The 15,024-nt window shown below is 42.0% G+C and overlaps 1 protein-coding gene across 5 annotated transcripts in view; it reads right to left on the reverse strand.

Moving 5' to 3' along the window:
• Positions 1 to 746: 746 nt before the first annotated feature.
• Positions 747 to 15,024, reverse strand: part of KLHL12 (kelch like family member 12) — a 30,786-nt gene continuing 16,508 nt past the window's right edge. For all 5 annotated transcript variants that reach the window (XM_066609326.1, XM_066609311.1, XM_066609333.1 and 2 more), the window contains 8 exons: positions 12,002 to 12,151; positions 11,800 to 11,914; positions 7,474 to 7,580; positions 5,421 to 5,616; positions 5,095 to 5,253; positions 4,898 to 4,996; positions 4,641 to 4,827; positions 747 to 2,311 (listed from right to left, as the gene is read on the reverse strand). In XM_066609326.1, the coding sequence (XP_066465423.1) occupies positions 2,185 to 2,311; positions 4,641 to 4,827; positions 4,898 to 4,996; positions 5,095 to 5,253; positions 5,421 to 5,616; positions 7,474 to 7,580; positions 11,800 to 11,914; positions 12,002 to 12,151 (1,140 nt within the window). In that variant the 3' untranslated portion in view covers positions 747 to 2,184. The remainder of the gene's footprint in view (positions 2,312 to 4,640; positions 4,828 to 4,897; positions 4,997 to 5,094; positions 5,254 to 5,420; positions 5,617 to 7,473; positions 7,581 to 11,799; positions 11,915 to 12,001; positions 12,152 to 15,024) is intronic.

Raw genomic sequence — 15,024 nt, forward strand, 5'->3', positions numbered from 1 at the left:
ATCTTCACTCCAATGTTGGGCTTGTTCAGGTCTGATTTCCTTATGATCACCTCAGCATAAAAGGTTAAAGAGAAATGGGGAAAGTATGCAGCCTTCTCTTACACCCTTTCCAATCTTGAACCAGTCTGTATCACCATAGAGTGTTTACACTATTGCCTCTAGATTGATATAGGGATCTGATGAGCTTAATCAAGCGCACTGAGACACCAAGGTCGTGCAGAGCCACTCAGAGCTAGTCATATTTAATGCAGTTGAAAGCCTTGCTGTAGTCAATGAAGCATATGTATAGATCTTTCCAATATTCACAGGTCTTTTCCCTGATCCATCTGATGTTGGCGATGTGATTTCTAGTACCTCTCCCCTTCCTAAAATTACCTTGGACATCAGGCAGTTCTTTAGTGGCCTGCTGCAACTACTTTTGAATAATCTTCAATCTTACTGGCGTGAATCCAACATTCCAAAATTCGGGGCTTGGAAGATGTGGGCTGAAATGAGGATTAGGCTTCTTAGTTCAGCCAGCAAATAAGCCACAGCTAGAAACTTGTCTCCCTCTTCCTAGTGAAATAAACTCTCACACTCAACCATTTAGGTCAGAAGAGATAGCTTTCAGCCAAATCATTGTATTACTGTGCAACTGACTTAAAGATGAAAACAGTCTTTACATCTGCTGTGCAATGTAGAAATCAACCAGTAAAAAACTATTACAACTGACAGAACAAATGATAACTAATGTGCTTGGTTGCAGGTTTTGCAGCAATTTTTATTTATTTGAACAAAAAACAAACAAACAATGGATTGAAAAGTTTTTTCCCCCCAAAGTAGTGAATATTACATTATTTCAATGACTGCAGACAGTTGACTGCTTTGTAATTATTCCAAATGAAATTCCAAATACGAAGGGATCTGTCAGCCAGATCTACTGCATATATTTAATTGATTCAAAAGCAACTATGGCAATATACCATAAAGAAAGAGATGAGTAGAGAGTTTGTAAGTCAAATGTACAGAAATACTAAATAGGTTTTGTTTTTTTTTAACGACAAACATTTTAACAATTTGCTCAAATTCAATGACACTATTCTAAATTTGCAAATGTGTGCCATTATTCTGTAGAACCAGTAATAAGGTTGAATATTTCAGGTAGTAAGTGAATTTCGCAATAAATAAGAACAGGGAATTATGCCAAACATGGCTGCACTGTTTATGTGGTCGCCGAAAAGACAGAAACATCATAGTTAGGCTATGCTGTTTCTGTAACTTCTATAGAAGTAAATAGGGATTATGCAAACTGTGTAACACAGCGAGCTATGCTGTTTCCACAACTCAAGAGCTGTGAAAACAGCATACCTCGCTGTGCTGCATAGTTTCCTTAACTCCCATTCACTTCTATGAGAGTTAAGGAAACAACGTAGCACATTCTTGCACAACTATTTCGCTAATTGCAGGGTACTCCTGGCAAAAGCATACAGCTGGTACAGGGAATAGTAGGGCCACAAACTGAGATAGGTGTGGAACCCAGTAGGCTACTATTAGGCTTTTATGGCACATTCTGAGTATATGGCATAAAAGTCGAAATAGGAATACTCCTTTAACTTACAGAATGAGGTTACTTTCAGACAAATGTATTATATGCGCGTTTCATATTATGGATTAATGCCTGGTCCAATGCAGGTTTTCTGATTTGCATTCACAGCACCTTTAAAAAAATGCCCATAATACATTCATCTTCAAGTGGCCTTAGGAGGTGGGAGCTGGAGTGGTCCTGCATTATTACATCATTAAACAAGTCTTCATTTTATATTTACAATATACAATTAATTTAAGTGCATACTTGTGCATGTGTGTGTCAAATGGCATTTCCTTGGCACAGAATAGTAGGATTTGAATCCTTCAACACAATCACACTTGTCTCTTGCAGTGCACCATCCACAGAATGTTTTGCACTAAAAAGTGTTCTTTTTGTTACTGAAATGTAGTTTGATATCAAAAGTCATACACCCAGTTGGCTGTCTGTGGCACAATGATGAGGCACCTTTTGTTTCACAGTTTAGAATGACCTTTGCCAGTAAGCTCCAGTGATTGACAGGCATGTGTATCTTTATATTTCACTGAAGGTCTATATTCACATTTTCCCACAAAGTATAGACCAGGAGGACAATTCAGTTCCAGTATTAGTCTTTGTTCTCATTTTTCCCGAAGGACACAAACTCCAGCATCGCAGCGCTGTGTTGCCATGGAAGTAACTACATCCCAACTGTCAATAACCGGATCGTAGCATTCAACACTGTTAAGTAGTGAATTACCATCGTACCTAAAACCAAAATATTATAGTTAAAAAATGCAAACAATGTGGTACAACTAAAACCAAAAAGGATCTGCCATGGAGATCACCACAAAATTAGGCCATAAAACTAAACTAAGCAAGTCCTTTTTTGTAAAGCTGACACAAATAGGCCAATGGATTAATCATGTAAGAGTGGTGTGCCGATTAGAACACACATTGTTTACCTATATGGCAAGTGCATAAATGTGACCATTAGGTAGATCACACTTGTACTCTACACCACAGCACCAAGACAACAGAATCTTAACTGCATCCAAAATTGTTGGCTGATGGGTTGTTCTTACCACTTCTGACAGTAAAGATCCAGGTTTGTATGGTTAAAACGTAACTGGAGGAATCATAAGTGAAGATGGTATCACAATCTCTAATTCAGTCTATGAAGAATGTCTCACCCATCCCTAATGGGGTATATGGCTACATCCTATTTTTGGGTTTGTGTTGTGATCTACACATTTTATTTATTTTAGCCAAAGGCAGCTGTGGATCCCAGAAAAATAAGCAAAGACTTGTACTTCTCTCTTTTAGGCTGAATGCAGACTACTGCAGGATCCCGCAGCCAAATCTGACCCGGTGCCCGGATGCTTTTTCTTCTGTACTGTGGATGTGCTAGCGGGCACACATCCACAGTACAGATGCGACTGCACCGTCGCTAGGCGATGACACAGCCTTTCCGGAATGATGATTGCAGAAGGCTGGCTTCCTTTGACTTCAATGGAAGCCGTCCACACGGAATCCAGCTCAAAATAGAGTATGCTGCAATTTTTCCCCCGCGAGATGAAAACCGCAATTGATTTCCGCTCGTAGGCATGGAAACCTGCTTTTACATTGCATGCTTAGGCAGGTATTTGCTGCAGAATCCAGAGGCGCACAGCTGCTGCAGATTCCGCAATGCAAATCCAGCTGTGTGCATTGGGCCTTATATTACTTCTGTTTTTGGTAAAAAATAAAAATAAAAAAATCACGTTTGATTTCAGAGAAGATTTCTCTGAAATGAAGTTTACATAATGGCATTAAAATATAAGAGGAAAAATATGAAGAGAAAAACTGACTAAGAAAGAAAAAAAAACACACCCACCAGTGATTCTGAAGTGCGGTGAAATACTATTATTATTGTCGCAGGCATTCAAAAACATCGATTAATGGAGATTCTTGTGTTATCTGCAGTAGTTACCAAATATACTTGAAATATTCCACATTCCTTGCAATTCACCTTGTGTACAACAAAGGGCCAACAAGCATGCCTATAAAGTTTACTTGAGTAATAGCCCTTTTACGCAAAAGTATTATCGTTCAGAATCATTCAGATTCCTACGCTCTTGCGGGAATATGAATGTCAATCATCCCGTGTTAACGCATACAGCGACTGAACGAGAATCATTTAGTTTCTGCATGTAGAAAACTGAATGACATGCCGTTTAGTGTAAATAGCAGTTCACTTTTGAACGAATGTCTACTTACAGTGAATGGTGATGGGCGGTGGGGGAAGGGAACCCTCCTTGGCAGATTCGCCTCCATGCTGGCAGCACTCTGAGTGATGCTTGCTCCTGAGCAACAGCACAGCAGCGAGCATCACTGGGACGAGTTATCAGGCATAGTTTACCCAACAGCTCGTCCTGCCTGAAAGACCATAAGAAACCTCTTGGGTTTTTAGAACAATTGCAGACAATCTCAAGTCCCTGCTGAATTTTTATACTGCTCCCACAACTTAATATAAATGTAATTTACACTTACTGTTTGTAAGAAATGTAATTGATGGTTTTCATTTTCAATAGGATCCTATCTGAAGACAATTTCTTAAATTGATACTGCATTACTTTGTATCATAGGACAATACATATTTGTAAGGGTTGTATGAGTACAAACACACAGGTAGGAATCTGTTTACAAGTCGGACTCAAGCCTTAAAGAGTTTTCCAAAATAATGTTTTAAAATAAACTTGTTCCTCATGGTGAAAACATAAAAATTTGCTGCATGATATTTATTATTTATACCAAACCCATATAGGCCCCCTGTCCACGGACGTGATTTAGCCGGCGGTAAATCGCCGGCCCCGTGTCCACGAGCAGAGAATCATTGCGATTCTCCGCTCGCGGCCGGCAATTCGCAGCATGCTGTGAATCGCCATGGTCAGCCTATCAGATAGGCTGACCGAAGGAGATCCGTCTGCCGGCTCCTGCTCCCGGGCGGCGGCTCCCACGGCGGAGATCCGACGCAGGATACCGCAACGCCCATGGACAGGAGGCCTTAAGATAAAGTCATAAAAACAGTTTGTTTTCTAAAATTCAAAGTACACACCCAGCTATGGCATACAGTCTTCCACGTAAAACAGTGGCTCCAACATAGCAACGTGGCGTAGTCATGCTAGTCATTGTTGTCCAGGAGTCTGTCCGAATGTTGTACGCTTCTACAGACGATAGATGAGCTGTGCCATCAAAACCTCCCACCACATAGATATGATCATTCAGGAGTGCCACACCAGCACCTGTAATTAAAGAACAAACAATGGCACACATCCCAGAAGACAAAAAACAAACAAGAAAAGCTTTAATTACCAGAGCGTTTAGTAGCCATGGGTGTAACGTGGCTCCAGTGTCCAGTATGAGGATCATATCGTTCAACAGAACTCAGAATGTTTAAACCATCATAACCACCTGAAATTCACAAGTAAAAAGTCTGGTCATGTAAAAGCAATCTAAAATTAAAAACTAGTACTTAGCAGTGTCCGTATTGCTCCCTTTTCCACTCTTACCTAGACAATAAATAACCCCATTGGCCACAACAAGTCCTGCGCCTTCACGTGCCGTTTGCATATCCCCTAGCATGCTCCATTGATCAATGTTAGGGTCGTAGCGTTCCATACTTGTGTGCCGCCGACTTCCATCAAACCCACCCGAGACATATATCATATCTGCAAACAAATTTAAATACAATCACACCTCTAAGCCATTGGACATTGAATTTAAACTTTTTAAAACGTTACAAACACATATCCAGATTGCTTATAGCACCGTGCCCAATGTGGCTCAGTATATTGTCTTTCAAGCAAAACAGTATCACAATATTTAATTTCAGTACCTCCTAATGTAGTGGCTCCAGCAAGGCCTCGTCTTACATTCATGGGGGCGACAGAGTACCACACACCATCCTCTTCTGAGGTGTAATCCAAGCACTCCACTGAGCTGAGTCTGGAACGCCCATCATATCCTCCAATTACATAGACACGGTCCCCAAGTGATACTGTGGCTACATAGCGGCGCTTGCGAGTAATACTCTATAGAAAGCAGGTATAAAAAGAGGAATAAATACTATGCAGTACTAAACCGCTATCCGTCTCCTAACCTCTCAGAGGAATATACTAATCTTCAGTGACCAGACATATGTTAACCCCTTAGTGACGGAGCTTTTTTCCATTTTTGTTTTTTCCTACTCCCTTTTAAAAAAATCGTAGCTCCTTTATTTATCCATCGAAGTCGCTGTATGAGGGCTTGTTTTTTGCGGGACGAGTTGTATTTTTCAATGGCACTATTTATTGTACCATATAATGTACTGAAAAACTTTTTAAAAATTCTTAGCGGAAAGAAATGGAAAAAAAAACGACATTCCACCATCTTTCGGTGCGTCCTGTTTCTACGGCGCACAAACTGCAACAAAAACGACCTGATATTTTTATTCTATGGGTCAGTACGATTACTACGATACCAAACTTATATAGTTTTTTTGCTGTAGTACTTGTATTTTTTTTTTAAGATATTTAATTTTTTGCAATTATTTTCTGCAGTCATTTTGTGCGCGCAATAACTTTATTTTTTCGTCGACGTAGTTGTGCAAGGGCTCAATTTTTGCAGGATGTCCTGTAGTTTTTTGATCGCTTTTTATTGCATTTTTTCTGGAAGATAGGGTAACTAAAAAAGTGTATTTCTGGCATTCTTTATTTTTTTTTTCGGCCGACGTTCACCGTATAGGAAAAATAATGCACTACTTTCATAGATCGGACTTTTACGGATGCGGCGATACCAAATACATATTTTTATTTTAGGATTTAGATTTTTTAGTAATTGATATGGCAAAAGGGGGGTGATTTAAACTAACTTTTTTTTTTTTTTACACTTTAAAAATCTTTATTGATCTTTTTTCTTACTTTACTTTGAAGTCCCCCTGGGGGACTTTAACATGCGATGCTTTGATCGCTCCTGCAGTATGACATAATGCTATAGCATTACGTCATAATGCTTTTTTACAGGCAGTCTATCAAGCCACCCTGTGTGGCTTGATAGACTGCCAGAGGGGATATACTTGATATACTTCAGAGGGGATATACTTGATATACTTCAGATATACTTGATATACTTCAGAGGAGATGACATGATCTGGGTGAGATTATTATACTGTGAGGATACGCTCTGGATGTGTATACTATGCTGCAGCACTGACTATATTAGGCCCAATGTCCACGAGGGGATTTGACTTGCAGAATATCCGCAGTTCGAGCTGTCCATAGGAAAGCATGGACGTCCGCACTTCCAATTTACACATGCGGAAAACAAATCGCAGCATGCATCCATAATGTGGATTCCATGCGGACAGCTTCCATTGAAGTCAATGGAAGCAGTCAGATTCGCAGCCCGCCCGCGACAGAAAAACAGGAATTGGAAGAAAAAAAAAAAAAGTACTGCACGCGTGCGCCGACATTTCTGCACGCATCCGCAGTACAGACAAAAGAAGCCAGGCACAGGTACGCAGGGTCGGCGGCAGGGTAGGATTCCTGTGCGGAAACCAGTTTACATTTGCTGTAACTTAACATCTAGATCATGCAAACTCATAGGCTGTCGAAGCTGGTGTCCCAGATGGTCCCATATATGTTCTATTGGCGATAAATATTGTGACCGGGCAGCCACGGAAGTGTGGCAATGATGTGGAGACATTAATGTGAGCAGCCTGGTGTAAGGCAATTTGTCAGTATGACCCATCCAACTTCTCACATTCTAATAATGCTCTCAAACTCTTAACCGGGCAAAACCTCTGCATCGTAGAGTCATCTACTGGTCGACAAGCTCATCACAAGATGAAAGAAAAAGAGCCAATACATGCAATTTATATTTACTTTATTGGAGTGCATCATTAAACTCACCGGAAGGAAGCTCCACTCTTGAGTTTTAGGGTCATATTTTTCAACTACATCTATAGGAGACTGCTGGCTACCAAATCCACCAATGACAAGTAGCACCTCATTAGCGCCTAAAAAAATAAAATAACGAAATAGTACACAGGCAAATCCTCAAAACTAAACAAAACTAATAGAACAAGGCATATAAGCAAACATGATATAAAGTCTTGTCAGGCTAGAGAAAATTACTCTGCTGTCAGGGTGTGTTTCCACATGGATTTCGTATCATGACTTTTCTTTAAGCTTTATTCAAATTTTAAAATACAAAAATACAAAAAAGGTGCCACATGTTGTCAAAGTATGACTATACAGAGTCAGCAAGGGCCCATGCCCACGGGCGGGTCGGATTCCGCATGCAAGAGCCCACAGGGCGATCCCACCCTGTCCGCAGCCAGGGACACTGTATTACCCGTGCGAGTCTTCTGCATCCTGTGCGGACCTTCTCCCTCCTTCACTGCGGATGTGTGCAGAAGCGCCGGTCAGCGCACTGCATGCATGCGCAGTACTTGTTTTTTTGAATGCCTGCTTTCTCACTGTATCCGCGGCCCGTCCATAATTCAATTGCAGATGGGCCGTGAATCGGACAGCTTTCATTGACTTTAATGGAAGACATCGGTGTAGGATCCGCAGTGAAATGGAGCACGCTGCGATTTGTTTTCTGGACCAAAAGGTTCTCAAAACAAATCTGCATACTTCAATGCATTTGCGGACGCCCAAGTATCCCTATGGGTGGCTTGATTTGCGGATCTTCCACAAATCAAACCCACCCGTGGACATGAGGCCTATGGGTAAGGCCGGGCTCACAAGCATATCTCGCAGCATGCAAGCTGCGAGAAATACATGCACAGTACATAGTCCGTACACAATGTATGGCGCTCATCACCATGTACTATCTTGGCATGTATGTTCGCGTAATTTGTGCCAAGATAGGACATGCAGCGATTTTTCTTGTGTGTATTTTGCACAAGTCCTGAGAATGGCAACATGGCAGCCTATGGCAGATTGGTACAGCATATTATGGGAGCAAGACCCACTGTATCGCTGTACCAAGACCTAACAGTAACATTATAAAAAATAAAATAAAATCTTATCCAAGAGAAGAGGAACTTGAACAAATGAAAGAGAGGTTGGTGTTTAAAATTTTGGAAAGTGTATAGCTAATAAAGCTTAAAACCATAGTACCGTGTTTCCCCGAAAATAGGACAGTGTCTTATATTAATTTTTGTTCAAAAAGGTTTAACTTTTTTACATGTATAGCTGCCTGGACTCTATTCAAATTGACTTTTTTAATTAACTGTTAGCAGGGCTTCATTTTGGAGTAGGGCTTATATTTCAAGCATCCTCGAAAAGCCTGAAAAATGATTTTGCATCCTCAAAAATTCTGGAAAATCATGCTATGTCTTATTTTTAGGGTATGTCTTATTTTCAGGGAAGCAGGGTATATAACAAAGTTGTATACTTTGCCTGTATTATTGTTTTTAACAGTTTTATTAAAGGATGTTTGTAACATTATTTTTGTAATCTAAAAGAGATGTAGTGTAAGATGTGTGACCCGTGCTAATTAAAATGGTACCTTTATTTCTTGAACAGATGCTGCATGGAAACACATGAGATCTGACACGCTTCCTGTACAGTACGTTAAGGACGGATGCACAATGTAAACTGGTGATTTACCTTCCTCTCTAGTCCAGGATCTCACCCAATTTTATCCTGTAAAGATGACATGTGGGAGCTCGCAGCGGAATCTAATCCTTCCTGCAGCCAAGAACCCTGCTTACCTGTCTGGGTCCTCTTTTTTCTGTACTATGGATGTGCAGAAGTGCCGACCGGCGCACACGTGCAGTACTTTTTTAAAAAAACAAACAAACCCCTGCTTTCCCGCAGAATTCGCAGCCCCTCCGCAGTGTCAGCTGCAGACAGACCACGGTTCGCACGGCTTCCATTGACTGCGGGAACCGCATTGAAATGATCGAGCATGCTGCGAATTCATTTCCATACCCAAAGATCTGCAAATCAAATCTGAATGCTTTAATTCAGGTGCGGATGCCCATGTTCCCTATAGGCAGCTTGAACTGCGGATCATTCCCGCGGATTCTGCAATTCAAATCCGCCCATGGACATTGGGCTTAAGTGTTTTTGATATGAACATAAAAACCCTTTTCAGCTGTAGAAACAGATCAGCTGAAAATCGCATCACTACCACAGATCTTAGGCCTCATGTCCACGGGCAAATTCGGATTTTAAATCCGCAGCGTTTTTCCTGCACGCGGATCCGCGCCCCATAGGGATGCATTAGACACTCGCAGGTAGGTAAATACCCGCGGATGTCATTTTTCCCTGCAGGCACAGGTCCCGCGTGCAGGAAAAAATCCAGACATGCTCCATTCAGGCGCGGGTCTCCCACGGGGACGGCTCCCGCAGGCTTCTATTGCAGCCCATGGAAGCCGGAGACCCGCGCCTGAATTAAACTCACCTGCTCCGGGCGATGCAGGTCTTCCTTCCTTTGCAGCCGGAAACTTCTTTCTTCGGCATCTTGTGCTCGGTATCCGCCGGGCTGGAGAAAGAAGATCCGGCCGCGAAGGAAGGAAGACACGCACGGACCACAGCAGGTGAGTTTATTCTTATTTTCAGCCCTCATGTCCACGGGGCAGGAGGGACCCGCTGCAGATTCTCCATGGAGAATCCGTAGCAGGCCTGATTTTCCCCGTGGACATGAGGCCTAAGTGATCCAGCGCTTAGTTATAGAAGCATAAAAACTAAACCCCTGCTCGAACAGATCCCATTGTCTGCCTGGCTTCCATTATGCTATCCAGCATTATCTCAGATGAAATATTGCAGTATACTGCACTATTTTCTCTGGGATTTTTGGATGCATCTACGACTTTAAAGGGGTTGTCCCGCGAAATCAAGTGGGGTTATACACTTCTGTATGGCCATATTAATGCATTTTGTAATATACATCGTGCATTAAATATGAGCCATACAGAAGTTATTCAGTTACCTTCCCTGCGCTGGCGTCCCCGTCTCCATGGTGCCGTCTAATTTCAGTGTCTAATCGCCCGATTAGACGCGCTTGCGCAGAAGGGTCTTCTCCCTTCTGGTCGGTCCGGGCACGAGCGGCGTTCTGGCTCCGCCCCCTTCTACGCATCATCGCGTAGCTCCGCCCCATCACGTGTGCCGATCCCAGCCAATCAGGAGGCTGGAATCGGCAATGGACTGCACAGAGCCCACGGTGCACCATGGGAGAAGACCCGCGGTGCATCGTGGGTGAAGATCCCGGCGGCCATCTTGGAGGAAAAGAAGGAAGAAGTTGCAGAGAGGGGATTCGGGTAAGTAAAAATTTTTTTTTTATTTCAACACATCCCTTGGGTTTGTCCTGCGCTGAACGGGGGGCCTATGCAAAAAAAAAAAAAAAAACCCCCGTTTCGGCGTGGGACAACCCCTTTAACGCATATTTGTAACCCAACTTAAAGCAGTCTTTCAGCTCTAAACCGGTATTTCTCAACTCCAGTCCTCAGGGACCGCAACAGGTTATGTTTTCAGGATATTCTATGGTAATAACCCCTGTGGCAATGTCTAAGGCACTCGCAAAAATTACATTACCTGTGCAACACTGAGGAAATCCAGAAAACATGACCTGTTGGGGCTCCATAAGGACTGGAGTTGAGAAACACTGCTCTAAACTACTGATGACTTACTGTATCGATAGGATAGTTCATCACATGCAGATCCCCCCCGCCCCAAGACCCCTGTCAATCAGTTGATCACTGGTGCCGTTGGGTTAGAGTCATGAGCTACTGCATGCTGGAAATACAGATCCGTACACTGTTCAGCAGCCCAGAACGGTATTGCAGACAGTTCCAAATCACATGAATAGGAACATTGCCTGCAAAAACATTCTAGTCCGCTGCACAGTGTACAGAGCTGTGCATTGCAGGCACACAGTAGCTCCGTGTGGCTGTGGAAAACGGTTGTTTAGTGGGATGTAGATCCTCACCAATCAACTATTTCACTCGTTTGAACAAAATGGGCCTTTACTCAACCAACACGCAGAAAAAAAATTATCATGTAATTAATGATGCACGATTAATGCTGTAAAAAACAATAGCAGAATTAAGGTTTTTTTCCTCTCCGCCAAAAAAAAATAAAAAAATAGTTTTAGAATGCATTATATAAACCCAAGAAATGGTACCAATAAAATCTACAGCTTGTCACACAAAAACACAAGCCCTCATACGGCCATGTCGATGGAAAAATATTGGTTAACTTTAGAACTGTTCATCAACTTACCCAAACGCATTCGGGTTCTTGGCCCCTGCATTTGACTCCGCAATTCTGGACGCAAATGAAATTTCTTAGCCTCATCCACCAGGTCTCTGCATTGTAAACTGCATTTGATTAGGGGCTGTAGACATGAAAAAATATAGCATGTTACTGCATTCAAAAATAGGGAGGAAAAACAACAACAGGATAGTCATTTTAACTGTGATACCTCTGTGTCTATTACATCTGTGATGTAGCGTGGAGTCAGCAAAGGCATTCGTACATATTGAAGTAGCTGCGGCAGAGATTTTTCCCTATGCTGTTTGTTATGTTTCACCCAGTTTATAACCGCCTCAAACACGGGCTCTTCAGAGTCAATCTGCATGACAAAAAGTATGCTAGGTAACACATGAAACAAAAAACGCATATATTAGTGATGCACTTCATGGCGCACACGTGGAAGCATAGGCAGCGGATGCCATGTGTGTTATGCCGCTGACATCCACCTGCAAGGGCCTGGATTGGAGAGAACTTCAATCTCAGATGCTTTACCCACTTAGATGCCGTGGTGAATAGTTGCAGCAGCATTTTAACTGATAAACAGAGGGAGGGGACTCATTCTGTCACCTGACTGGACTCATCACAATGCAGTTGTCATGGCAGTCGGAGGCCTAATAATGGCCACTAGGACAGCCATGTATGGAAGCCTATTAAGAGCTTTCAAAAGCAGGACTTAACAGATTAACACTGCACACATAATGCACTACAATACAGAAGTATTGCAATTAATTATGCCAGTGATCAGGATATCAGATGTTCCAAGTCCCTTTAAAATAAAATAAAAAGTTTAACTTTTTTTTAGATATATAAAAAATATATATATTACATTTAAAAAAAAACTATTTCGCATTTATCAGGTAAAGAAATCTAAACAATAAAAAAAAATATATAATTGGTATCACCGCATCTGTAAAAATCTAAACTATTAAAATATTGCATTATTGGCTTATTCTCGTGGTTGGGTAGGTGTTCGATCTTTAAAATGAACATTCTCCCAAGACTTCTCTACCTCCTTCAGGCCCTTCCAGTCTCTATCGCATCACAATTTTTCAGACACCTTAATTCCTTATTGAAGAAATTTATTTGGGCAGACAAACCGACTCGCACAGTTTGTTCCTCACTTGTGAAACCTAAACTGGAGGGAGGACTGGGTTTACCTGACATCACATATCGCACTTACTAAGGGTGGTTGACTGGCTCAGGCACAGAGATATTAAACAATTGGTATCCCTAGATGGATTAGAAGCCACAATTAGCATTGACCACAATATCTAAGGAATGGCCACAATCAACGCTAGCTTCTATCTCAGCCTTGGCCAGTAGCTGTCACCCACTCGGAATAGAGTGCCCTGACTCAGAGGCCTGCCCATACACTGCTTGGCACTAGAAGGTGTACATGTATGCTTACTTGCATGAATGAGATGAAATGTTTTCTATTTTTTTAAAAGCAGTAAAACAAGCTAAAACTACGTAAATTTGCATCACCGTAATCGGAATGACATGCAGAATAACGTTAACATGTAGTTTTTACTACCAAGTGAATACTGAAGAAAAGGAAGGCTAAAAAACAACATTAGTGCGATTGCAGGTTTTTTGCCATTTTCTGAAAATTAAAAAAATTACGGGTATGGTAAGAGATAAGGTATCACATTAACAGTCACCCTGACCGTAAAAGTTTTGCTTTTAGCCTTAGAAAACTCCTTTAGAATTTTTTTTAATGTGTTTCAATTCATTCTATGGTACATTAAATGTTACCATTAAAATACAACTCGTCCTGCAAAACACAAAATGCAAACCCTGATGAGGCAACATTTTTAACATTAAATCTCTTATTGAGGTTTTGAAACAAATATAGGAAATATGCAGTCAATACAACAGAGAGGTGCGCTCTCCCTACATAGTGAATATAATCTAGCATCCACCAACAAGTAATTACGAATGACAAAGATGCAAAGCGTTTGATACTGTGCCGCATAAAAGGTTGGTATATAAAATCAGAATGCTTGGTCTGGGTGAGAGTGTCTAAGCGGGTAAGCAATTGGCTCAGTGATAGAAAGCAGAGGGGGGTTATTAATGGTACATACTCTGATTGGGTCACCATTACCAGTGGGGTACCATAGGAGCCAGTACTGGGCCCTGTTCTTTTTAATATATTAATGACTTGGTATTAGGATTGTGCAGTAAAATAGCAATATTTGCAGATAATCACTTTACATAGTTTTGTGTTAAAGGGGTTGTCTCGCGAAAGCAAGTGGGTCTATACACTTCTGTATGGCCATATTAATGCACTTTGTAATATACATCGTGCATTACATATGAGCCATACAGAAGTTATTCACTTACCTGCTCCGTTGCTGGCGTCCCCGTTGCCATGGTTCCGTCTAACTTCGGTGTCTTCTTGCTTTTTTAGACGCGCTTGCGCAGATGCATCTTCTCCCTTCGGCTGGTCTTGGAAGCATCGGCGTTTTGGCTCCGCCCCCTTCTACGCATCATCGCGTAGCTCCGCCCCATGACGCGTGCCGGTTCCAGCCTCCCGATTGGCTGGAATCGGCACGTGATGGGGGCGGAGCTACGCGATGATGCGTAGAAGGGGGCGGAGCCAAAACGCCGATGCTTCCAAGACCAGCCGAAGGGAGAAGATGCATCTGCGCAAGCGCGTCTAAAAAAGCAAGAAGACACCGAAGTTAGACGGAACCATGGCAACGGGGACGCCAGCAACGGAGCAGGTAAGTGAATAACTTCTGTATGGCTCATATTTAATGCACAATGTATATTACAAAGTGCATTAATATGGCCATACAGAAGTGTATAACCCCACTTGCTGCCGCGAGACAACCCCTTTAACAGAAGAGAGTACAGAAAGCGTTTGCAACTCGATCTGGATATGTTGGGGGCTTGAGCAGAATGAAGTTTAACACTAGCAGGGAAATTCATGTTATCTTTACACACTAAATGGGAAACCACTCGGCAAACTGATATGGAAAAGGACTTGAGGATATTAGTTAACTGTAAACTTAACTGGAGCAACCAGTGTCAGGCAGGTGCTGTCAAGGCAAATAGGATCAATGAGGTACATCAAAAGAGGTCTAGGAGCGTATGACGAGAACATTTTTCTTCCGCTTTACCGGTCAGCCCACTCATGTAATATTGTGTACAGTTTTGGGCAACGGTACTCAAGGAGTAATGACAGAA

Source organism: Eleutherodactylus coqui, chromosome 1, assembly GCF_035609145.1.
Source record: "Eleutherodactylus coqui strain aEleCoq1 chromosome 1, aEleCoq1.hap1, whole genome shotgun sequence".
In the NCBI taxonomy this organism is placed as follows: Eukaryota; Metazoa; Chordata; class Amphibia; order Anura; family Eleutherodactylidae; genus Eleutherodactylus; species Eleutherodactylus coqui.